This window comes from Dipteris shenzhenensis, chromosome 5 (assembly GCF_047967505.1).
Source record: "Dipteris shenzhenensis isolate YYH24624 ecotype China chromosome 5, Dip_SZ_1.0, whole genome shotgun sequence".
In the NCBI taxonomy this organism is placed as follows: Eukaryota; Viridiplantae; Streptophyta; class Polypodiopsida; order Gleicheniales; family Dipteridaceae; genus Dipteris; species Dipteris shenzhenensis.
Genome location: NC_141600.1, coordinates 5,938,003 through 5,964,938, shown reverse-complemented (window position 1 = coordinate 5,964,938; position 26,936 = coordinate 5,938,003). Strand labels below are relative to the sequence as shown.

General features: G+C 43.3%; 1 protein-coding gene across 3 annotated transcripts in view; it reads left to right on the top strand.

Moving 5' to 3' along the window:
* The first annotated feature begins 993 nt into the window (after positions 1-993).
* Positions 994-26,936, top strand: part of LOC147901550 (putative 3,4-dihydroxy-2-butanone kinase) — an 80,592-nt gene continuing 54,649 nt past the window's right edge. The window contains exons 1-14 of one of the 3 annotated variants that reach the window (XM_087374535.1): positions 995-1,294; positions 1,548-2,447; positions 3,157-3,230; positions 3,520-3,583; positions 4,329-4,441; positions 4,672-4,719; positions 4,815-4,886; positions 4,999-5,088; positions 5,267-5,440; positions 5,710-5,793; positions 5,959-6,014; positions 10,904-11,034; positions 11,687-11,779; positions 11,969-12,030. In XM_087374535.1, the coding sequence (XP_087230661.1) occupies positions 2,411-2,447; positions 3,157-3,230; positions 3,520-3,583; positions 4,329-4,441; positions 4,672-4,719; positions 4,815-4,886; positions 4,999-5,088; positions 5,267-5,440; positions 5,710-5,793; positions 5,959-6,014; positions 10,904-11,034; positions 11,687-11,779; positions 11,969-12,030 (1,098 nt within the window). In that variant the 5' untranslated portion in view covers positions 995-1,294; positions 1,548-2,410. Of the gene's footprint in view, positions 2,448-3,156; positions 3,231-3,519; positions 3,584-4,328; positions 4,442-4,671; positions 4,720-4,814; positions 4,887-4,998; positions 5,089-5,266; positions 5,441-5,709; positions 5,794-5,958; positions 6,015-10,903; positions 11,035-11,686; positions 11,780-11,968; positions 12,031-26,936 lie in introns of all 3 variants that reach the window. The other 2 variants (XM_087374536.1, XM_087374537.1) reach the window with 2 other exon arrangements.

Genomic DNA, 26,936 nt, shown 5'->3' with positions numbered 1-26,936 from the left:
CATTAATCCATAACATGGGTTGGCTGAGCATAATGGCCAGTTTTTTTGTTGCAAGCTGAGTGGACAGTACGTTTTAGAAGATGAGTGCCAGTTTACATCGCCATTGCTTTGGGACATGGATGGACATAGAGCTTGGGTAGCGCATCTTGGTTGTGTGTTTGAGGGACTGAACCTCAAGGGGTGCCTTGATGACACATCTTAGAGGAGGAGCCCTGGTTGGTCATAAGGCTTTGTCAATTGCTTGTGAACTATGACACGAGAGCTTGTGGATTGCAAAGAGCTTGTATATGAGATGTGTGAAGGCCTTAAGTGGTTGTGCATAGCGAATAGTTGTAGTTGTGGAGTATGCTCATGGAGATGAATTTATGTTTCATGGCTCATTTATGTATGTTCCTGAGCTTGAGCTCAATCAATAGGAGCTCGTGTTGGGCTGTGTAGTCCAGTGGGTTTCCTTCTAAGGTTGTCTGGCTTCCGGAGAAGTGTGGCCAAAGTGTGAGTTGTATCAGAAGGTATATGTAGAGACAATGATGTTGAATGGATGCCTTTTGCCTTGTGATTGTGTTGTTCGGGTGTTTTGAACGTGGATGAGTGTGGCTGTGAAGGCGGGTTAGGCTCTACTGCTTTTGTCCCTCCACCGTAAACATAAAAGGGAAATTTACAAGCGTTGAAAATCAGTTGCTAGATTGTAACAAGACTAGTCAAAGGCCTGCTGTGCGGGACAGGAGATAGGAAGGTTAAATGGATAGAAGACCAAATGGGAGAATACGTGAGTGTAGGTAGATACGGGCGACGGACCACGTAAAGATATAACGGAATGGGGAAAAATACTATTGAAATTTGAGGTAGGATCGTATAACCTTTTAGACCAAGTGGACAGTGCATACACAGTTAGCCTGCTTGTTGTATGTACATGTACATGTACACAAGAGCCTCGAGTCTCAAGCTTCCTTCTTCCATCGTGCGCTCTCTCTCTCTCTCTCTCTCTCTCTCTCTCTCTCGCGCCCGCTCTGTAGTCGTGGGAATCGGTCGTCTTGTTCCTCCGACGCCAAACGTACCCCCGCAGCAGTAGCTGCTAGCACGTCGCACGAGCCCCGACGAAGAAAGCACCCCCCGAGGCGTGCCAGCCATTGCTCCAACAGGAAACCAACCCCTCTATCCGCCAAAAGCACCGCGCTCTCTCTGGCAAGCGGTTGATCTTTTCGTGCGGCGGCCATATCTCTGCGGGTACCGAATTTGGCTGCAATTGGTGGAGAGCGAACCCTGAGCGCGGTGCCGCCATTGCCGGCTGCAGCAGGTGCAATACGGAGGTGGTTTCCTCCCTTGCCGGGAGGTCCAATCGAGGGACGATGATGATGATGCTATGTGTAGGGGGCAAGTAGGAAGCAGGGGTTAGGGCGAGGAAGGCAGGATTGAAAGCGGTAGGGATGGTGCTTAGAGTTGGCGAGGTGTGAGGGTGTGACAGTGACAGGGCTGTGAGAGAGAGACAGAGAGAGAGAGGGACGAGAAGGAGCATCATCATCTGATATTAATCCATTCTTTCAATTCAGGCAGACGTAACAGCAAGCAGAGATCCGGAGGAGGAGGAAGAGCTCTTCATAAGAAACAGCCGATTTCTGAGCCCGATTTAGCTCTGCCCGTTTTGGGAAGGAGAAACGGAGCATTTCCTGCAGCCAATCTGTGCGCTCAGGCACCTGTGTTTTTTCTTTTTTGTCGGATTTGACGACAATCCGCAGGGGGCCCCTGGGTCCGGAGGAGCAGCAGCAGCAGCAGCTCCCAGCGGTCATCGTCTTAACTCTCACTCCCTCCCCCCTTCCTTACCACCATCGCTGTTGCTCCGCCTGCCATCGCCACAGCTCCAGGTACGCCCACTTCATGCGCTCGGTCCCTCTCTCTCATCCGCTCCTTTCCCGCGCACGTCGGTGTCCTGCAAACAGCCTCTTTGCGGTTCCCGATTCGACACTATTCCTCAGTCCGCCGTTTATCCGTGTTGCAGGAATTGCTGCACCATTCATCGGTCTTTTGTTGCGAATTTCTGCTGCTGCTCCGTCCAAGTCTCTTTGCGCTTCTCTCAAAGCCTGGCCGTAAAGATAGCCTGGATAGCTTTGCCGCTCTAACTTCCATGCCCTTCCTTTCACCGCTTTGCATTTTTCTGACTTACCCTTTCCGTTTTCCTGGCGTTTTGTGGGCCTCGCTGCCTCCTTAGGCCGTTATCCTTCCCAAAACTCCATATGCCAACCCCACCACCCGCGCTGTAGCTCGCTGGCCTCCTCTTCACAGTTCCCTTTCCTGTTTTGCCTGCGTTCCTCTCCCGGCTTTATTGCCTCCCCATCCTTTTATATAATCGCCTTTGAGCTGCTCCTCACAGACTTTTTTATCGGGGATAGCCCTCGTTACCAACGGGAGCAGCGCAATGTCGTCGGCAAAGAAGCTGATCAACGATCCTAATGGTAAGATCGCTCTTTTAAACTTGGGCTTTTTAATTGCAACTTGCCCGTGTTTCAATCAGAGCTCGTTTTTGTGTGCCTGGCCAACTCGTTCCAGTGGAGCTTTTTCACCGAGATCTAGTTCCTATTCAGTAAACGCTGGTTTCAACCATCAGATTCTGGACATTTAGGAGAAAATCCACCTACTTGGCTGCTTAGATCCTCTCGATCTTCCTTTACCACCCCTGATAGTGTGGTGTCGTCAAAGATACGTAGATGTCGTGCGCGTAGCTTCTCGCAGTGTGCTCTATAACTTGCTTTGGGGTCCCAAATCGGATGTACGCTACTCGCTGTCGCGCCTCCACGGATCGGATCCCTCGCCCAATTTCTGGGCATGCTGCTGCTCAGGAAAATTCAGTCTATAAACTATGCTGTAGCTTAATGCTTCACCTCCTTTTTATTTCGTTTGTTCATGATCGAGCATTTAAATGCCTGAAATTATAGCTTCTTCTCAGGCTGCTCTTTTCCTTGTTAGCTAGGTGTATGCCTCTGTTAAAGTTATTTGACGTGCTTCGATTGCCGTGTAGAAACGCATTCGCGATCATCAATTAAAGCTCAGTATTGCTTTCCTAAATCTAGTGCTTGATCCGAGACCCTTTCTAAGGTTGACCAGAATATATTATACTCGATTGCCCTAAGCATAGTTTGAACTCTTGCATGAATAATTTTGCAGATGTGGTCACCGAGCTCATTGAAGGCATGGTCGAGACGTATCCAAATCTCCAGTATTTAAACGGCTTTCCAGAGGTACAAGGGAGACTTATGGTTTCAGTGCGAGATATCTTTCCCTATTCGGGGATTGGGCGATTCCATTTCTCTGGCAATCAGTTTAAGCATGCCTTGTCGTCATCGTGATGTTGTTTGCTTAGATTGACTGGTATAAATGGCTATCATCTAGTTGATTGTCATTCTGAGTTTTTGGATGGCTTGGATGGTCAGTTATTTATTGCCGTATGTGCCCGGCTGGCAGTCTCCACTCCCTTGCCAGCGCCTCCTAACTGCAATACTCTCAAATTGGGATTAACATATATTGCAGGTTAAGGTGGTACTGAGAGCTGATGTCCGAGAAGGAACCTATGACAAGGTGGCTGTTATTTCAGGTGAGGTGGTTTGCGATGTTGTATAGTAGGGATTAAGCATCGTTTCCAAATGGATACGTAGATGGATTTGTTTACGTGCTATTTGATTATTTTGGGGAACCTGTGGTCAAGGCCGGATTTGATTTCACTTCCAAGGCGTTTCTCTCAAGGCTTCAGCTAATAAAGCTGTCGTGTTTTGATTCCCTGGTCTGCATAAGCATAGTTATAATTCTCCTTATAGCCTGACAGTTATAAGTCTGCTTATAGCATGGCTGTTTATTCCTCAATGTGTTATAGTAAACAGGAAAGGCTTCAAAGAGCTGAAGAATGGTATAAGGGGTTAAAGCAAAGATGCAGAGGGGGGAAAGGCGAGGGGGTATCTTCATGCTGCATGTCTATTGAGAGCTGTTGGGAGAGCATGTTGTCATGCTTGATTAGAAGTCTGTCTATTAGTGCTGTTATAAGTGTGTCTTGTTGTTTTTTTAATTTTCCGCAGAGCTCTATAATCACATCTATAAGCGCATCCTGTTGTTATATAGACGTGCACGAGTTTGTGGATGTGCTAATAGATGCGCCTGTCACTTTTTATTTTAATTCAAAAAATGCACCTGAAAATGCGCCTATGGTCCCTTTTCCTTGTTGTCTAATGGTATTAATCAACACCTTTTGAGAGTTTCAAAACTCTAAACACTGGTAGATATGGCTCATTTAAGCTATGCCCACATCAGACGTGTCATTTGCTGGTCTGTCCTGCAAAAAATTGCAGGAGGGGGAAGCGGACATGAGCCTGCTCACGCTGGCTTTGTTGGACTGGGGATGCTGACAGCTGCTGTTTGTGGTGACGTTTTTACCTCTCCTTCGGTAACGGCAGTGCTGGCTGTGAGTATTAGATTCTCTTGGGGATGCCTTTCAGGTGGTGAAAAATCTGAAGCTTTCTGGTTTAGGTGCTTCCATTGCAGCAAGAGTTTGCTCCTTCAACTCCTTTGCTACATATTGTAGCTGTTCTTGTTTCTCCACAGATATACTGTTGTCAGGTGCACTTTTCTGCTTGCTTTCTCACATGCAGCTCAGTGTGTGATCTGACTTTCATCAAATGAATCTTTGTGCAGGCAATCAGAGCTGTTACTGGATCTCCAGGTTGCCTTCTAGTCGTAAAGGTAGTCTTGTTCATTCTATCATACAGGTGTTCTATATAGGGTATTAGAATTAGGTGTTCAGGGATAAGTCAGAATTTTACATTTCAATTCTGCAGAATTATACGGGAGATCGCCTGAACTTTGGTCTAGCAGCTGAGCAGGCGAAGGCTGAAGGCTATAAAGTTGAGGTATCACTCTTGCCGTAACTAATGCTGCATGTGAACTGCTCCGACTTCTGCTCAGCTTGGCAGAACTAATTGGCAACATGATGTTCTTGTGATACTGGCTTCGTTTTCTCAGATGGTGATTGTGGGTGATGATTGTGCCCTACCTCCACCCAGAGGTATTGCTGGCCGTCGTGGACTTGCTGGCACACTCTTCGTACATAAGGTAATTTCTGTAAGCTGAGACCATCACACAATTTATGGTGGCATGTATTATGAACAGTGTTAGTTTTTGCCTGGCTGTTTACTATCTGTGCACTCCAAAGATAATACACATGAAAATGCTGTAGTTTCTACCTCTATTTCTTAACCTCATACCTTTTACCCTTCCGAGAGCTGATCAGGTTGCTGGAGCAGCTGCTGCGGCTGGTTTTAACCTTGCAGATGTGGCCACTGAAGCTAGGAAAGTAGCAGAATTAGTTGGTACAATGGGTGTTGCTGTATCTTTATGCACGATTCCGGGCCAGGTCACCCCTGATAGATTGGAGCCAGGCAAAATGGAGCTTGGTCTTGGCATTGTAAGTCCATAGAATTAGTGCTATCATTTGAGTTTTGATTTTATGACCCTACGGCTGCAAAACGTTGCAAAACGGAATTCTGTTTATGGTTAATTCTTGAATGGGAAATTTTGGTTCTTCCCTGGTGAAATCAACTGGCATGAGCATGAGCCCCACCATGGCACTTGTGGGTGTGTCCTCTCATGCTGATGCCACTTTGCTTGCAGGCTACAAATCACCTTTCCAACTTCGTGAGCTATTGAGCTAAGACATCTCGTCCGCCTTTGCAGCATGGCGAGCATGGAGCTGCTGTTGCTGATATTCAACCAGTTGACGCTGTGGTGTCACACGTTTTGAGGCAGATTCTTTCAATGGTATATGCCTTGGTGGATTTGTTGATTGATAATCTTTATTGGGTTTACATGATGCTGAGTAAACGCGAGTGGCCACTCTCTAGGATTAATGTTTGTCATGCATTCACACTAGTTGCAACTTTCCTCATTTTTCTGATATGGTCTACATATATCTGCTATGTATAGGAGACTCAGTATGTGCCCATCAAGCGAGGGAGTCGAGTTGCGCTTATGGTAAATGGGTATGTATGAGATTGTAATGATTGTACTTTCATAAAATGCATCAGCTCGTACCATGAATGAAAGTTGACAGACTATGGCTGTTCTCATATACTTATAGATTAAAAGAGCTTTTGGTCTTGGGACAAAACGAAGGAATAGCTTTGATTTTTGGTTCTGCTTTCTGTCATATCTTAGCTTACCTTGCTTCTTGGATTGTAGGAAAGTTTAATTTGTAAGATTGGATATATTCTAGATCTTATGAAGGCATATATAAGTTTAGAAGCTAGTGTTTTGTACAAGCAGTGTAAAGAACGAAGTAACATTGTTGGCAGCAGCCCCAGACTGCTGACCTTTGTTTAACTGGAGTTGATGGTTTATAGAGCGTCCATATACATGTGCATATGGATTCTGAAGCATATCTGAAACTATATGCAAGCAAGATTCTCTAAGTATGAACCCCAGACTGCTGACCTTTGTTTAACTGGAAATGATGGTTTACAGAGCATGGATATGCATGTACATATGGATTGTGAAGCGTACCTGAAACCATACGCAAACAATAGAACTAAGTATGAGTAACAGACATGACGTTAGGGCATCTAAACCCTTAGTATGAACAAAAAGATTTGAAGATGCTCTCTTTGAACCCAGTGACCCCTTTTGTGGGAATCGGCTCTCAATGCTCATCATCCAGGGAAGGGAGCACAGTATGAATTTGCACCTCTAGAAAGTGACACACTCACACACACACAGAGTTTTTGTTGTTGTAAAGCAGATATTTCATTTAGAAAAATGTACATTCATAGCTGTCGATTTGCTACTACTCAAAACTAGAAGCAGTAATGAAAGGATTCTAATTGGGTTAGAGGAAGGTCTCCAAGAGGATGAGCATTTTGAAGAGACCGATACAAAGAAGATGGAAAATAAGGAAAGACATCCACTAAAGAGTGCTCATACATTCGAATGGTACAAGTACGATACAACGACCAGAGGGCCCAATAGCGACACAAGGAGAAGAAGTGATCATAGTAGTGACATCCACCATTTCTTGCTCTAGAAGTTTGCGCTCATGTTCTACATGTTTGTGACAGTGTGCATGTTCTTCTTGCCCTTGCATTGAAGTCTGTGCTCGATCTCCTTCATGTGAATATCCTTATATCTGAGGAGCATATTATGCATCCTGAAAGTACTCAAACATAATCTTTGCATGCATCCTTTTTGCCACCACACTAGGAAATCGCTCCCAAGTATATGCAAGAGCCTCCAATGCACTTTGCAGCTCTAGAAACTTTGATGGTTGAGGAGGAGGCATCACAAAGGTCTTTGAGTCTCTACTTGACATAAGAAAATGAAGACCGCCACCATGGAAGCAATAAATAATAAGCCTTCTTGGTAGAAAGATACGCAAGGGTGATGTGGAGGCTCCGGATCAAACCTCCAATCCAGTAAAAGGAGAGTGGAAAACTTGTGAGGGACAGGCTGAGAAGGTTGCATCAAGGTAGTAATACTGCGTTAAAAGATCTGTGATGCGACCCTCAAATAGATTTGTGATGCGACCCCAAACAATATTGTATCTTGGGCTGTGGAAAGGAAAGAGTGCAACCTCGATCATCTACTACATCTGCCATTGTTAGCAGGGACTAGCTACTACGACATCCCCACGGAAAGAGTGCAACCTTGATCATCTACTACATCTGCCATTGTTAGCAGGGACTAGCTACTACGACATCCCCACTGAGGTCATCAACGCCCAACAGTGGGTGTAGGCCATAGTATAAACATATGCTCTCACACATAGAAACCCACAAACCACACATACTTTAGCTCATTTACAAAGGCGTATTTTCTGCATTGCACGATGGAGTTTTGGTTTGGAGTTTATGGTTTTCAACCTTATGAGTGACTATCATGAGATTGAAATTGCACTATTTTGTGTTTTTAGAGGATAAGTTTGGGCATGTTTCTGGACTCATCTAGTTATATGTAAATGAGCTAAAGAATGAACAAAGGCTGGGCTTCAGTGAAGACTTTGCAACCGAAAATTGCACTATTTTGTGTTTTTAGAGGATAAGTTTGGGCATGTTTCTGGACTCATCTAGTTATATGTAAATGAGCTAAAGAATGAACAAAGGCTGGGCTTCAGTGAAGACTTTGCAACCGGATGGTGTTGCCGGGATCTGGAGGCCTACTAGACCAGAGCAATGTAAATAAGCCAGAGGCTGCTGCAATCATGTATCATGTGGGAAGAAAAAGCACAGCCAAGAATGCGACCTCGGAATTGTCCAAAAATAGCTTTAGACGTAGTCGGAACCCAATGGCCGAAAGCTTTTGTATTCATAGAGGTAACCATACAAGAAAGCATAGGAGTCCATGGCTGATGTTGCTCCCCAAAAGTAGCTAAGAGCATGGCCTTGTGAGCTAGCACATGAGTATGAAGATAATGTTCAAACTACCATGCATCTTGGGCAACTAAACATATTTGCATTTGAGAAGACAAAGTGCCATACGATCTTATTTGGTGTGCCAAAAGCATTTCATGACCTTAGTAATAAATTTTTGAATATCTACAAAAGGCCAGGGAATAATTGGCAAATAAAAATGCACATAAGCCATGAGTATAGACTGCATATTCCGAAGGCGAACTTGCAGTGGCCATGTAGATAGTTTCCAATAGTCTAACTTCGGGAACAACTTTTGTAGCACCCAAAGTCTCTCTTGTGGGAAAGAAATATGCCACCCAAAATATGACACCCAATAGGATAACCAAAATGGCGTACCACCTGATTAGGAGAGAGCAAGGGCCCAGGCCACAAGGTCGATGCCAATCACACTCATGGAGAGGAAGAAGTTGGATTTACTGAAATTCACTTTCAGCCCAGCTGCAAGACCAAATAAATGAAGTGCATGCATAATATGCTGACATCAGCTTTCGAGTTTTGTAGAAAAAAAAAGGAATCGTCGGCATAAGCTTGGCTTACAAAAGGTGTGCCTCCTGGAAACTCAATGCCATGCAAGTCTTATTGTGGAACCAAGGCATCCATATGCATTAATAGTGGATGAGTAGCAATAGCAAAGGGCAGGGCATTGAGAGGGCATCCCTTGTCAAATAGAACGGCCTAAGGACTAGGAAGGTTTGAGGGCATCATATAAAAGGGAACATTCTTGATATAACCAATAAGCCGCATTTTATATTTTGCATCCTAGGCCCAAAGCCCAACTACCGCGTAACTATAAATCCCATGTGACAGTATCAAATGCTTTTTCAATGTCCACCTGCATGATCAGAACATCTTGATGAGTGTATTTGGTATATTCTATGCCGATATAAACATTTGCAATATTGTCCATGATCTGCTTGCGGGGCACAAAGCCATACTATGCAGGGTGCAATCCAATATACAGGAAATGTGATATGCACAAGACCAACGTTTTAGAAAGTCAGCTTGTATGCCACAGACGTCAATGTGATTGGACGCCAATCAAATAGAAATTGACAGAGGGATTTTCAGGAATTAAATGCAGCAAGCCCTTTTCCAAGATCAAGGTAGTGTACCCGAGAGGCAAGCCCTATTAATCATGAACAACAGCACAGGGCTCAGCTGATCCCAAAATTCAGCAAAAAACTCAACTGTTAAGCCATACCAGCCCGGAGATTTAGAGCGCCATAATTTGGGTAATGCTGCTTTCAATTCCTGATCTGTAAAGGGCAACTTATGTGCATCCTCCTGAGAAAGGATTGGTCGGGATTGGTCAAACGTTTTGAAGAAAGAGCTTCCGGGCATTGACCTCCACAGATAGGGTGGAGGTGGGGCTGCAAACATATCAGAAAAATAATTGTGCACTTCATCATCAAGCTGCTGCCTATTCATTGTCCATGATCCATTTTGGTGCAGCACACGATGCAAAAAATGCATACAATGCAAAGTATGAAGGCTGAATGCATATGATGCGAAGTATGAAGGATTTTGAAAAAGTCCTTGGAAGAAGAACTAGTATCCTGCATAGCTTTCTGACGAGAGCCAAGCTGCAATAAGCAATGAAGAGCAGCTTTAAAAGTAGATTGATCATCTATGGACAATTGGCTCTGCTCCCTAGGAGTATAGATCCCACCCCCCCCCCCCCCCCCCCCCCCCCCCCGTATCAGGGCCTATTTCAGCAGTGTTCTAGATACCCCGATCACAGGAGCCTCGATACTTTCTGATGATGGAGTCTTCAAGGTGCGGCTTTGTGGATGACCCAGAAACCCTCCTTGAGGAGGTACTTCTAGAGACCTTGAATGGAGTAGTCTTCAGGGTCGAGGTTTTAAGCTTACCACAGCAATTCTTTCATCGCAAACAGATGGGCCACCTGGCTGAGGCTTGTCCACGCTTTGCGAGCAACCTTTCCCCTAGTCTCCAAGTCCTGGTTACAAGATGGTAGGGGAGATGGGACCTGCCCCTCCCGCACCCAGCACATCCTTGGTCGATACATGGCAAGCCTCTCGCTGCTGAAGCAACTCCTTTAAAGTTTTGTTTGCACCATTTGTATATGAAATCTGCAGATGTTTGCACCATTTGTTAGTACGAATTGATATGAAATCTGCACATGATTATAGTTTTTGCAGTTAACAAATTAAAATCATTGTGTAGCTTTTCTTATTTTTGTGGCATGAATGCCATGCATGCAAATGTGTGTACTATATTTTTAGAGTCCAAAGAAATATTGAATGAATCGTGAGAATGATGTCCAAAATGAAGCTTATTAACTTGCGGTTCGAGCTAAGCATGGTAATTCGTTCAAGAAGGGTTTGACTTATTAGGCGTTCGGATCTTATTAGCTGTGGGACCTTATGGAAAATCTGGCTTGAGGCTTTCCTTAAAGGTTGCATTTCATGGTTATTGTTCTTTATCAACAGTGTTGTTGGATGCAGCTTAGGTGCAACACCTGTAATGGAGCTGATGATTGTAGCAGGCAAAGCTGTGGCACAGCTTCAAGTGGATTATGGATTGGCAGTAGAACGTGTTTATACTGGAAGCTTTATGACTTCTCTTGATATGGCAGGTAAAGACTCAGTGGCACAGCAGCCCAAGCCAAAGTTCACACGCGTTTATGGCCTTGGAGGCTGTGGAGTCTGTTTTACTAGTTTCTCCAGAGTAGACCATCATAGGCTTGTGAAATATGCTGTCATGTTACTACAGCATGGCTAGTTGCCCAAAGGTAAAAAAAGCGTGTCTGCGACACTCTTGTAATGCATCTGGTTGGATCAAAATAATTTTGAACTGCTTATGAAAGTAGAAGATGTGCTTAATGATGGCAGAGTTGACAGGTGCACCCAAATTTTCTGTTATTCCATGTATGCTCTTTGCTTTAAAGCCCCCTCCCCCTCTCTCTCTGGCTCTCTCGTTCTTGTGTGTGCAGCTGTACCTCCGGCCTGTCTGCCAATCTAGCCACCTACCTACACCGACCCCCCATGCGCATGCGCACACCTTGCATTCGCACATACATGTGCATGCAGACACACACACACACTTTTTTTTAGTGAAAGCTTTGATTGATTATATTACACACACACCCACACACCCACGTGCACATATGCACACGTGTATATTTGCTGGTTACAAAACGATAAACGTGTGCTTATGTGCATAGGCACGTATATGCATGCATGATACAGGTTATAGTTTTGTTGCTTATTTTTTTTGGTCATCGGCAGGTTTCTCACTTTCTGTCCTGAGGGTGGATGATTCCATTTTGTCAAGGTTGGATACACCAACAAAGGCGCCTGCCTGGCCAGTAGGCGTTGATGGTAACGATTGAGTTATTGCATGCCTGCTAATATTCAGATCTTGCCAGATTTCATATCCTAAGCTTTTAAATTGGCGATTCTGGAATATTCATCTCAGGCCCTGTTATTTATGGGTGCGGATTTTCCCGTGTTGTGGTCCATTGAACATCATGACGTGTTTCTGAAGTTTTGAAGATTGCTTACTTGCAGGACCTCGGCCACAAACAACAATTCCTGTACCTCTTCCCCGAGTGCCATCTACTCTCAATGTGGTACCACACCTTCCATCCCATCTTTCTATGTAACACAATTGAGCAAGCTGATTTGGTAGTTTGTGAAATGACTTGTGACAATGCATCCTGTTCTTTAAAAAAGACGTTAGAGTTTAGTGGGGAGAGAAAGGAAGAAAGGAAGAAAGAAAGTCTATTAATGTCCACTGGAGACCAACAGATTTATTAAAGTCTATTAATGTCCATGGGAGACCAACAGGTCTATGGGACAACACAAAAACCAGCTAGTACATGCTTAGGGAGGGCACATGGCAGCTACCAAGGAGTGCAAAAAAGGCAACTCCAAGCTATTTAGAGTACTTACATTTTACTTTGGAAATAAAAAACATAATCAGCCATACATTAGTTTAAGACTGAGAATCTTTCAACCTCCTCGCTGAGTGCTACACCCTCACGGTATAGTGCCTATTTGCTATCCTTCCTAGCAGCCTTGGTCTTAGCTAATTCTTTTGCCTTATTTTCCAATTGAGCTCGTGCGGGTTCCTCAGCTATCCATACCTCGGTCCCTTTCAACTTGTAAGATTGTTGGAGAAGCTTGATCTGTAAATCTCGTGAGTTAAGTGTAATGATAGCGTGTCCTCTAGAATGCAGGATATAGTTGCTCTGGCATCCCTCATCAATCGCCAACTGTCCATTCAATGCTAGGGATGGTTAGTTTGACATGTACTAAAGTTTCACTGAAAGAGTTCTCCTCTTTATACTAGCCTTCAAGGAGCCCCACTATTCTAATCTTCATTGCATTATCATGTCTGGTTCATGCTTCTGAATCTCTTCTTGAATATGAGTTTTACTTGCATTGTATTAACCTCTAGAGTCACTTCTTTCTTAGTTGTTTGTATGTAAGTATGAAAAAGATCTTTAACTGTAGAGACTAGTTGAGGGGTAGGGGAAGAAGCCTTGCAAGTTTTCATTACCTCATCTATTACTTCCTGCTTGCAGGTCCTTCAAGAACCTGAAGTCTAGCTGTCACTGCTGCCAATTGCAACTTCAACTCACGCACCTCCTGCTGTAAATAGAAGATCTGTTCTTGACATCCAATGATAGGATGAGGAGGGGGATTTCTAAGAGGAATCAGGCTGTTCCATATTGGCCATATATGAGATTACCCCCTGACTGAGGCTAACCCCTAGGCTATTGATAAATTACTCGGCCTGAGATACTGATACTCCAACACACTAGAAGCTTCATCAAGAGGTAAAAGTCTTTTCAGAACTCCAGTTTAAACTACCTGGGTCCTGGAGCCACATTATCTTTTTGCTGCTTCATCCACCACCTATATGCAGCTTTCGTGAACATGGTGTGTGGCTTCTCAAATTATCATTATATCATTATGGACTTTCACATATGGCAAACGCCTCGTTCCATTTGTGAAGCCATGCCTAATGATATCCAGATTCCCAGTTTCTATCAGCCATCCTACTTGCATATTTCTCTGGCCTATAGTTTGCTTTATTATGCCACTTTAATTTACCCTTTTCCATTGTATGAACACGGTACTTAGACTCCATTATTCGTATAGAGGCTCTATCTGTTAGAGTATGAATGACTTCACATGATTCTTCATTGGCATTCAATTGCTGTGCCATCAACGCTTGTAGGGCATCCTCTAAATTTCCAATCCCAACATCCAATGAGCGTTGTTCATGTGCGATCGGGCATGATGCTTCCTGTATCAGCCAAAATCCCGATATACAAGGTTCACACGAGAATTTCATCTTCTACTTTTCTGGGTGGCCATTTCCTTAGATATCCACAAGGTTTTGACTTTTTTTGTTTGTCTTTTAAATTCTACTAAAATAGAACCAGATTTGTTTTTCCCTATGCTAGGGAAACCAATGCAAGCTTACATATCTGGAAATGCCACAACTAAATATCCAATCTGCAAATAACTTTAAAGCAAGTTTTAATATAAAAGACAAAGCTCAATGAGTTGGTTGGTCTTCAATTCCTTTATTTTTGGGATTGACTGCATAAGACCACAAAGGCCCACTGCAACTTCATGTGAGAAAACAGGGAGCAAGAGTAAGAGTGAGCAAAATGGAGAGAGTGAGCTGAACGTAGTTCACTCCCCTAAGTGTACTAAACCGAAGTACAATGAAAGAGATGAGGGTTTTGTCTAAGTGACAAAACCCTATCTAATCACTAACCGTAGTTAGAGATTAGACCGTGGTTAAGGGAAAAATTCTCTAAGAGGGAAAAGTGTCCCTAACGCCCTTATTACATTACATTGGCCACTGCCTAGAATATAATAATAATTCTAACACCCCCCTGCAGTGCCAATGTGGTGTACAAGGTAGTGATCAATCACCAAAAGGAGATAAGTTTAGGGCACTGCGAAATGCCTCAAACTTCTCACATGGAAGTGCTTTGGTGAAGATGTCTTGTGCTATAGGCAGATGCTAGTGGGGGATGTATTGGGACCAATCTTCTACAAGAAGGACATGATGTTGCCTATGAGAGTCGGAGACTTCGGTATGCTGAATTAAGGTATGATGTGTACAAGGAGTAGTTACTCGTAGTCATACATGCTCTGATGATTTGGAAGCACTATCTCTTGGGAGTTGATTTCTTAATCCAGACCGATCATCAAAGTGTCAAACATTTCCTCACCCAGCCCATGGTGCAAGAAAAGCATATGCGATGGGCAAACTTTCTAGCTGCTTTCAACTTTCAAATTCAGCATACACCTGGGAAAGAAAATGTGGTTGTCGATGCACTTTCACGGAGACCTCAAGTACATTCCATCACTACAGCACATCATGATGCACTTTCAGCCATGAAGGAAAAATACAAGGATGATCCCGACTTCTCCAAGATATGGGCTGAATTGGATCAAGGAGGCGGCCATAAGGATTATTATCTCCATGATATATACTTATGGAATCAAAATTATATATGTGTGACGAGAGATTTGAGGTCCAAAGTAATCAAAGAATGTCACATTTCTGCCCTTGCTGGACACTGAGGCCTTTCACCAACTTTGGGACAGCTTGAGAGGTATTTCTATTGGCCTCAAATGTGCAAAGACGTCTATCAATATGTCACTACCTGTATAATTTGTCAAAAGGCTAAATATTATAGACATAAGCCTCAAGAGCTAATTCAAAATCTACCAGTGCCAGAGGGCCCATGAGAACACACTGCAATGTAATTTGTCACGGGTTTTCCTAAATCCCCCCAGGGGCATGACATGATATGACGGTGATTGAGAGATTCAGTAAGCATGTTCATTTTATTCCTTGCAAAAAGACTCTTAAGGCGACCGAAGCTACTACGCTATTTATTAAACATATATTTCCTCATCATGGCATTCCCAAGTCTATTGTGTCCGATCGAGACAACAAATTCACTAGCATTTTCTGGAAAGCTTTCTTTGATAATCTAGGTACAAAGCTAGGATTCTCCTCCTCGTATCATCCTTATGGCTCAGAACAATCCCAATGAAGTGTTTGGTGTCCTCACACAAGAGGATAAGTTGGATGGTACCAATTATTCTTTATGGAGTTTTATGGTACGTAATCTTTTAGCTAGCAAACATTTGCAGGATTATGTCACTTTTATGGAGTTTTATAATATGCAATCTTTTAGTTGGCAAGCATTTGTGGGATTATGTCACTAGGGATGAGACAAGGCCACAGAATGTGGTTGCACCTACAACTCCTCAACAAGGTGGAGGAAGGGGTAGAGGACAAGCTCAGGGTGCAGGAAAAGTGCTAGGTGCAGTGCCTATTGCAGTTATGCCTCCCACATAGGAACAGAAAAGGTGGGATTCACGTGATGCACAAGCACTTTCAATAATCTCTCTTTCTGTCAAGAGGTTTATTATCCCACACATTTGGTCATGCATGACCTCAAAGGCAGCATGGGATATTTTGGAGAGTATGTTTGCAGCCCACGATGATGCCAGGGTCTCTTTCCTAAAGAGAGAGTTATCGTATACTCACATGGATGAGGGTGACTCAATGTCTGATCGATCACCTCACCAAGCTTCAGGACTTGAGAGAGAAACTGTTGAATATAGATGAGATTATTCATAATTCAGAGATGATAACTACTACTCTGAATTCTCTTCTTGAGTCATATCTCGGATTTCACCCCTCGCTAAATTTGTCATTGAGGGGGAGTGGCAACCCTCTCACTTTTCATGAGCTGATAGGAATTCTATTGCAGGAAGAGCAAACCAGGAAGAACATGGTTTCACATGCTGGTGAGCATGCCATGCTTTCAAAATTCAAGCCCAAAGGGAAGGGGCAGCATAAGCAGCATGCAAATCAACCTACACATCAGCATAAAACTGATTCTGGACAACCTTCTCACAAGGCTAATAATGATGCAGAGAAGCCCAAGGGCATTTGTCATTATTGCAAGAAGTCGGGTCAATACATAGGAGAAAGCAAGAAAAGAATTGCCAAGGAAAAGAAAAATGATTCAAGCATGGCCGTCTCAGATTCAGCTCCTTATGCACATGATGGTTGTGATGCTTCAGCCAACTTAGTGGGAGAAGACTATGCCTTTTTTACTTGCATTTCTGATCTTCAAGTGGCTGCTCCGGATACTACAGCCACATCTGAGGATGACTCTTATGCTTTTTTGACTTGCAGTTTTGACCCTTTTAAGGATGCATGCACTTTCAATGTCAATGAGACATTGAATAATTGGTATTTTGATAGTGGTGCCACCAAACATATCACTTCCAAGAAGTGTTTGTTTGACTCTCTACATCCATCACCCACTGGAAAAAGGGTGTCTTGTGCAAATGATTCTTCTTATTCAGTTCATGGCATTGGTGAGATCGTCACAAATGGCACAAATTTCAGAATTCATGATGTGCTGTATGTGCTTGGAATCAAAAAAATTTGCTTTCAACGTCCTCTCTAAATAAAAGAGGATTTCAGGTTGTCTTTGAGGATGACAAGTGTGCAGTTCGAGACAGAGAAGATGATTATGCCTTGAGACTATCTAGCACACTGTTTCGTGGTCTTTCTTAGCTTGATGTTTTTCAGCTAGATCAAGCACTTACAGTCTCTACTCCCACTGTTGCTATGCAAGATGCGGAGTTATGAGATGCTAGATATAGGCATATCAATTATGGCAGCTTGATGACACTTCAAAAACATGCTATGGTTGATGCTTTCCCTCCCTTGGAGCCACCTCCCCCTCATGCCTATGAAGAGTGCATACTTGGGATTCGGGACGATACACAAGTTTCCCTTCAAAAAGGATGGTGAAGTAAGAGCTGTTGGAAAACTACAGCTCATTCATAGTGATGTCTGCGGTCCCATGAGGACTTCTGCATTGGGTGGTTATCTGTATTATGTCACATTTATTGATGACTAATCAAACTACACTTGGGTCTATGGTTTAAAGAAAAAATCAGATGTGTTCACGCATTTTCGACACTTTGTGGCAAAGGTTGAGAATGAAACAAGACACTACGCATGGATAGAGGGGGGGAGTATATGTTTCATGAATTTGAGGTTTATTTGAATGAGAAAGGCATCATATCAACTTACAGTGAGGCTGATCCCTCAGCAAAATGGCAAAGCTGAGCGGAAGAATCGAACTCTTATGGAGATGGATAGATGCATGCTCATGAGCAAAAAGTTGCCTCACAGGTTTTGGCTTGAGGGTTTCATGTATGCCAACTATGTTTTGAATCGGGCTCCCACTAAGGCTTTGAAGACAAAGATTCTCTATGAAGTTTGACATGGGAGAAAGCCTTCAGTGGAACATTTTTATGTATTTGTATGTGTTGCATATGCCCATGTGCCTGTTGAGTTTCGACATAAGCTGTCAAGCACTTAAATGCATATTTGTTGGGTATAGTGCAAAGCGCAAAGGTTACCATCTCTACAATCCTGCAACATGCAAGATTTTTGTCAGTAGAGATGTAATCTTTTCAGAAAATTCAGCACATACACGTGCTGAATTTAATATGCCAGCTTCTTCCACATCAGATGAAGTTTTTGAGGGATTACTACCCATTGCTTTGGGTTCCGCATCTGAAATCCCTGCTGAGAATCAGCATTTACAGCAAACTCCTCCTTTTCCACATGCCCTGATTCAGCCATTGGCTGATTTAGTTCCTCCACAGGCAGTGGAAGATGCTGTCAGGCAAGAGATTACATAAATACACGCAGCCAAAACTGTTCCGAATTGGCTGCTCCAAACTCTCAGGGAGATTAGGCTTGATGCTGCTTTGCCTGATAGGACTCGTAGTGCAGCAAGACGCAAAGGGGGGCCTCACTCTGTTGAATCAGTTTTTGTAGGTACTCTTCTTGATGAGGAAAAGCCTAATACTTTTGAAGAGGCCAAAGACAATGTGCATTGGATGAATGCCATTGCAAGATGAGTTGCAGTCTATTGATAAAAATCAGACCTAAAATCTTATGGATTTGCCACCAAGAAAGAATGCCATAGGTACCAGATGGGTTTTCAAAGTCAAAAGAAGGCGAGATGGGTCCATTGACACATACAAGGCACAGCTGGTTGCAAAAGGCTATGCTCATTAGAAGGGCATAGATTATGAGGAAACATTTGCTCCTACTTCCAGGATGACCACTATCAGATCAGTTATTGCAATGGCTGCACATTTTGATTGGAATGTTCATCAGTTGGACATAAAAACAGCCTTTCTCAATGGAGACTTGCTGGAAGAGGTTTATGTCAAGCAACCTCCTCGCTTTGAAATTTCGGGTAAAGTTTGCAACCTGAATAAAGCTTTGTACGGGCTAAAACAAGCCCCATGTGCATGGTACTCCAAAATTGATGCCTTTCTGACCAGCAAGGGGCTTCATAACAGTCCAACTGAAAGTACCCTCTACATCAAGAAGGATGGGGGGGGATATTTTAGTCATCATTCTTTATGTAGACGACATACTGGGTCAAATGAAGAAAAAATTTCAGATTTCAAAGCTGAATTGAAAGCTACATTACATTTTATTTGGGGATCAGTTCATACAAGAGAGACGTGGCATCATTATGTCTCAATCCAAGTATGTGCAAAAGCTCTTGGATCGGTTCAACATGCAAGATTGCAAGCCTACAGCCACTCCTATAAAACCAAGGCTGAAGCTTACTATGTATGATGCAGGTGAATCAGTAGATGCCACACTCTACAGTCAAGTTGTAGGATGCCTCATTTATTTGTGCAATACATGGCTCGATATTCAATTTGCAATATCGCAGGTGAGCAGATGTATGCACAGCCCAAAGACAGCACATTGACAAGCTGTAAAACACATCTTCCGTAAGTTCCAAGGCCCAAAGTCTTATGGCTTGATGTTTTCGAGGGGGGGTGATTTGCAGATGCATGCTTACAGTGACTCAGATTGGGCTGGAGACTATGATACTAGGCAGTCCACAAGTGGCAATTGTTTCTTTTTGGGACATGCTTGCATTTCTTGGTTGAGCAAGAAACAAGCTACTGTGGCTACCTCCTCGTATGAAGCTGAGTAGCAGCTTTCACCGCAACAATTGAGTGTGTTTGGTTGTGCCGTTTATTTACTGATCTTCATCTCTCATTGGAGGGTCCTTCTCCCATTCTCACTAATAGTTAGAGTGCTATAGTAGTGGCCAAGAATCATGTGTTTCATGCTCGCACGAAGCACATTGAGGTTCACTATCACTATGTAAGAGAGAAGTTGCATGCAGGGGAGATCAGTATGATCTATGTGTCAACGCATGACAATGTTGCGGACATCTTCACCAAAGCACTTCCACATGAGAAGTTTGAGGTATTTCGCAGCGCCCTGAACTTATCTCCTTTTGGGGATTGAACATTTTCTTGTACATCATCACATTGGCATTGCAAGGGGTGTTAGAATTATTGCCATATTCTAGGCAGTGACCAATGTAATGTCAATAAGTGGATTAGGATCACTTTTTCCTCGTTAGAGGTTTTTTTCCCTAACCACAGTTAAGATCCCTAACTACAGTTAGTGGTTAGCTTTTATCACTTAGACAAAACCTCATCTTTGTATATACCTAGATGAATCCAAGAACATTCCTAAACTCATCCTCTTAAAACACAACATAGTGCAGTTTCAATCTCACGATAGTCACTCGTAAGATTGAAAACCGTAAGCTATCTTTTACACAAAGTCTTCGTACTGAGTTTTTGTCGGCACCCCAGAGGTGAAGGGCAAACTCAGCCATGATGAAGGCTAGCACTAAAGGAGAAGGCTAATCAAAAGGTAGTCCAAATCTCTTCATTCAAGCTACGACTGCTTGTGAAGTCTAAACGATTTTATTCCGAACGAGCATCTAGGGGGTGGTGGTTAGGGGGCACAGGGAGCAGTAGCAAGTAGCTAGGAATAGCATAGAGTCTTCAAGGAAGTTGGGACACATTGATCCATATTTGGTAAAAGAATTCAATATAGTAATATATTTTGATGATTTTGTGACTCAAGCTTGGTTGTGCAATAGTGTGTATGCAAGGTGCATTTGACTAGATCGAGACTTTTTCTCGGACACTCGTGACTTGCTTCATAGGTTTAAGGAAGAGATTGTATCAATTTGGTATCAAAGCTTGAGCTTGGAGCGGTGAAGAATTGTGCACATGCCTTTGGTGATGGTCTAGGCGATAACCAGATTGCTGAAAATCTACGTAGCTCAACTTGCCCCTGATGTTATAGCCTAACCGACACAAGACAATTTTCCCATAGATGATCGTTCTGGATATTTTTTGTTTCGGTGGTCATCAACAATACATGGCCGAGTTGGATTAAGGAGATTGCGCAACATAGTTGCCAGCCGAAACGGAAGAAACGAAATAAACAAAAACAAAAGAAACGGAGTTTCCCACCCCCGCCGAAACGAAAACGGAAGAAACAGCAATATGATACAATTTATGTATAAAATTTTATTTTTTATATATAATATAATTATCAATAGAGTGCAAATCATACATAATACAATTATCTATACTTCAAGCATCATGCATGCTTCTATGGGGATGGAGAGCAGGCTGAGGATGGAGAGCAACTGCCAGCCTGCAAGATGGCTATGCAGAGGCTGCTGCGTAGAGGGTATGGACAGCAGCGGGTCTGGGACATGTGCAAACAGAAGATGTACAGGGGCTAGGGGACTCTACACTCAGTGGCTATAACCAAGTGGAAATTGCTCCTAAAGACCAATCAAAAACAGCATTTGCTACAGTGAACTACTTCTAGTTCTATGTGATGATCCAAAAGGGGACTCTATACTATATACAACTACGTATCATCAAGACAGTGAACTACTTCTAGTTCTATGTGGGGGATTTGCATTCAATCGTGTTTACTAAGAGGAACGAGCACTACTTTAAATCCAATTTCTATTTTCTCTTTCGCCCTCTACTTACAACGAGTAAGTCAGAGCATGACACTTAAGCTTGAAGGCACAAGGAAATTGTTGACGCCACCTTGCTATATATACATGCACACTAGAACACGTTTTGGCCATGAGAAAGTTTAATCATAGTTTGTCTTCTTTTGTCCTGTACATGACAAGCACTTCCCAAATTGATGTAAATCTGTGTATGGTGACACGCTTGATTGAAGTCATCAATCTTCAGGAGCAATAATCAGTTTCACAGGTTTTGCAAGTGACCAGACAAGTAAGTGTGCTGCAGAATTAAAAAATAAAGCTTACAGGGTCAGGCCGGCTGTGCATGGAGCTTCTACCTAGTCATGTTATTATTCCTAATAATGTCAATTGGGAGTCTTGGTGTTGTACATGTGGAGTACAATTTTCAATGAGAAGCAAGAGTATAAAGAAGGGGTGGTTTACAATTGCGATCTGCTCGAGTTAGAAGGGTGGTTCGGTCTAAAGTGTTAGAATTATTATTATATTCTAGGCAGTGGCCAATGTAATGTAATAAGTGGGTTAGAGGCACTTTTTCCTCTTATAGGTTTTTTCCCTTAACCACGGTCTAAGCTCTAACTACGTTTAGTGATTAGATAGGGTTTTGTAACTTACACAAAACCCTCATCTCTTTCATTGTATTTCAATTCAGTACACTAAGGGGAGTGAACTACGTTCAACTCACTCTCTCCATTTTGCTCACTCTTGCTCTTGCTTCCTGTTTTCTCACAATTGGTATCAAAGCAGCTCTCCTTCCCAGACCTGCTCCTTGCTCCTTGCTCCTTGCTCCCAGCTCCCGCACTTTAGCTCCCACGCCATTCATCCGTACAGCTTCATCGCGACATGCAACCTCCATTCCGTACAATCAGCACGACTGTACGGACCCCCGTACCAACTGCATGCTCCCGTCCGTACGCTTCAACCCGTACACCTGCGCAAAACTCCGACTGTACTACTACATTTTCGTCGTCCGTGCTGTCAGAGTACCTACAGCTCGCCCGTACATCTGCGCCTCGTACTCCATACTGTAGGTGGTTGCCATCAGCTTCCGTACAGCACCGTACGACGTCCGTACAACGTACAAAGTGACAATATGTACTGTCATGCATTCCGCCGTACTTTCGTACAGTTTGCCATTTCACCGTACTTTTGTACAGTCGTATAGTCATCCGTGCACTGTACGGATTCCGTACGTTGACTGTACACTGACAGTTCTGTACTGTCAGCTCCATTCCGTACTGTCAATACAACCGTACGAACCCCCGTACCAACTACATGCTCACGTCCGTACGCTTCAGCCCGTACACCTGCGCAGAACTCCGACCATACTATTGCATTTTTGCCGTTCATACTGTCAAAGTACCTAAAGCTCGCCGTACATCTGTGCCTCGTACTCCATACTGCAAGTGGTTGCCATCAACTTCTGTACAGCACCGTACGACGTTCGCACAACGTACGGAGTGAGACAATCCATACTGTCCTGCATTCCGCCGTACTTCCATACAGTTTGCCATTCCACCGCACTTTCGTACAATCATCCGTACACTGTATGGACTCCGTGCGTTGACCGTACACTGACAGCTTCGTACTATCAGCTCGGTGCAAGCTAAAGGTATCCATACACTTCCATTGCAGGGGCATTTTGGAAGGCGTGCTTTTGACAGGCATTTGACACATTTGTGCATTTGAGCCATTGTTTGGCTGTAAAATTTGGGGTTTTTGTAGGTAGAGTGCAAATTGTGCAACATTTGGGGCTTTCAGACCATTTGCACTCTTTCGTATGCAATTGCCCACAAGAAATTGGAGCTTTTGCATTTGGGTTGCAATTTTGCAGGTAAAAGAGCATTTTGGAAGTTTGCAAGCATTTCTGGACTTAGTACAAGTCAATTTGCAGACTTTTGCCACTTTTTTGCAGACTTTTGGGCATTCAGCAGAGCATTGAGGTGCATTCTGAGCCTTGGATAGGTTGTGACAATATTTGTCACTATGGGCAGATTTTCTTTGCAGGTTTTACTTGTGCATTTGGCATCCTAGAAAGGGACTTTACTTGGTCAGTTTGCTGTGTTTTTTAAGATTATCTGGCAAAAATGACTCAGAACAACCCCAATGAGGTGTTCGGAGTTCTCACACAGGAGGATAAGTTGGATGTCACCAACTACTCCTTGTGGAGTTTTATGGTTCGCAATATCTTGGTTGGGAGACATCTTTGGGATTATGTCAATGGAGATGAAGCAAGACTTGTCACTCATACAGCTGGAGGCAGGGGTAGAGGTCAAAATGCACCACAAGTAGTTGGAGCTGTCGCTCCAGGAGCTCCCACAGCAGAGTAGAAAAGATGGGACTCTAGAGATGCACAAGCTCTTTTAGTGATTTCTCTCTCTGTCAAGAGGTTCATTATACCTCACATTCGGTCATGCAAGACATCAAAGGCAGCTTGGGAGATTCTAGAGAGTATGTTTGCGGCAAGAAATGATGCCAGAGTTTCCTTTCTGAAGCGAGAGCTTTCTCATACGCATATGGATGAGGGAGATTCCATGAATTCTCATCTCACAAAGCTTCAGGATTTGAGGGAGCAATTGCTGAATATTGATGAAGTCATTCCGGATTCAGAGATGATTACCACCACTTTGAATTCTCTTCTTGAGTCCTATCTTGGTTTCCACACCTCGCTGAATTTGTCATTGAGGAGGGGCAGCAATCCTCTCTCTTTTCACGAGTTGGTAGAACTTCTGTTGCAGGAGGAGCAGACACGAAGAAATATGGCAACCCGGGCTAGCGAGCATGCCATGCTTTCCAAGCTCAAGCCCAAAGAAAAAGGGCAGCACAAGCAACATGCCAATCAGCCCGCACATCAGCATAAAGCTGATTCAGGACAGGCCTCTTATAAGGCTAAGGGTGATGCAAATAAGCAGAAAAAGAAGGGCATTTGTCACTATTGCAAGAAGCCAAGTCATTATATTGGAGAATGCGAGAGGAGCATAGCTAAAGAAAAGAAAAGGTATTCAGGTATGGCTGTGTCAGATGCATCAGCTCCTCATTCTCATGATGGGGGAGATGTTGCAGCCAACTTTGTGAAAGAGCACTATGCCTTTCTGTCTTGCACTTCAAATTTTTCAGTGGGTAGTTCAGATGCTACAACCACTAATGATGATGACCCTTATGCTTTTTTGACTTGCAATTATGATCCTTCAAAGGATGCATGCTCTCTCAATGTCAATGAGACACTGAATACTTGGTATTTTCACAGTGGTGCTTCAAAGCACATCACTTTCAAGAACAGTCTTTTTGTATCTTTGCATCCTCCACCTACCAAAAAGAAGGTGACTTATGCAAATAATTCTTCTTATTCAATGTGTGGAGTGGGAGACATTATTCTCACATCCACTGATGGCACAGATTTCAGAATTTCAGATGTACTCTATGTGCCAGGAATAAATAAGAATTTGCTTTCAATGTCCTCTCTTAATAGAGGAGGATTTTAGGTTGTATCTGATGATGATAAGTGTGTAGTCAGAGACAAAGAGAATGACGATGCTTTGATGTTGCCTGGCACTTTGTATCGGGGTCTTTTTCAGCTTGATTTATATGAAAAAAGATCCGATCTTGCATTATCAGTGAGCACTCCCACTGTTGCGATACAGAATGCGGAGTTATGGCATGCCAAGTATGCGCACATGAGCTATGGCAGCTTAATGACACTTCAGAGGCATGATATGGTTGATGCAATGCCTCCTTTAGAGTCACCTCCTCCTCATGCATGTGAGGGTTACATCCTTGGCAAGATGCATAAAGTTCCTTTCAAGAAGGATGGTGCAGTGAAAGCTACACGCAAATTACAGCTTATTCACAGTGATGTCTGCGGTCCCATGAGGACACCTGCTTTTGGGGGTTATCTTTATTATGTTACATTCATAGATGACTATACCAACTACACTGGTTAACTAGCAATCTATGACCAGTGAGATATTTTTTAGCAAAGGTTAACCTAGTAATTTTAGTACTGATAGATTTGGGCATGTTAAACTTTTATTTGGGGATCCAGTTTATACAAGACAAGCGTGGCATCGCTATGTCTCAATCCAAGTATGTGCAGAAGCTCTTGGATAGGTTCAGCATTATGCATGATTGTAAGCCTATTGCCACTCCCATGGAGCCGGCGCTGCAGCTTACTATGTATGATGCAGGTGAATCAATGGATGTCACACTTTACAGCCAGGCTGTTGGATGCCTCATCTGCTTGTGCAATACATAGCCCGATATTCAGTATGCAATATCTCAAGTGAGCAGATATATGCACAGCCCAAAGACAACACATTGACAAGCTGTAAAACGCATCTTCAGATATTTGCAAGACACAAAGTCTTTTGGCTTGATGTTGTTTCCCAGGGGGGGTGACTTGCAGATGCATGCTTACAGTGTGATTCAGACTGGCTTGGAGACTATGATACCAGGCAGTGCACTAGTGGTAATTGTTTCTTTTTTGGCAATGCTTGCATTTCTTGGCTGAGCAAGAAGCAATCTACAGTGGCTAGTTCCTCATGTGAAGCCGAGTACACGGTAGCTTTTACAACGACAGTTGAGTGTGTTTGGCTGCGATTTTGTTCGCTGATCTTCGTCTCATATTGGAGGGTCCTTCTCCAATTCTCACTGATAGTCAGAGTGCTATAGTAGTGGCAAAGAATCCTGTGTTTCATGCAGCACATTGAGGTTCATATTCATTATGTCAGAGAAGACTTTTGCAAATCTGGCATGATTAGTACCGGGGTTGTCGTAAGAGCCACTTTTAGCAGTTGGAAGGCTGACTTCTCCTTCCCAAGTGAAAATGATGCCTTTCTTTGTTAAATCATGTAAGGGAGAAGCTTTGTAAGCAAAGTGATGGATGAACCGTCTGTAGTAGGAGCATAACCCAAGGAAGGATCGCACCTCATGGACAGACTTCAAGTCAGGCCACTCTTGGATCCCTTCCAATTTGTCTGGATCCATCTTGATCTTGCCTTCAGAAACAATGTGTCCTAAAAATCTGATTTCTGGAAGGAAGAACTCACTCTTTTTGGCATTGATGAACATCTGATGTTCTCCAAGGAGGATGAAGACAATTTTCAGATGTTCACGATGCTCCTTTTCATCCTTGTTGAAAACCAAGATGTCGTCAAAGAAGATACCAACAAATGACTTATGTTTCTGGAAGATGCGGCTTATCATGCGATTAAAAATAGCTGGTGCATTGCTTAAGCTGAAGGGTACTACCAAATATTCATAGAGGCCCTGAGTAGTTGTGAATGCAGTCTTGTGGATGTCTTGAGGAGCAATTCGTACTTGATGGTAACCACTTTTAAGATCAATCCTGCTAAAAATTTTGGCCCCTCTTAAGCTATCCAGGTTGTCATCTATCCTTGGGATGGGGAAACATTTTTTGAAAGTCATCTTATTTAGTGCCGTGTAATCAACACACATCCTCCAAGACCCATCTTTCTTCAAAGCTAAAAGAATCGGAGAGCAGAAAGGTGAGTTACTGGGCCTAATCAAGCCATGATCTAGAAGCT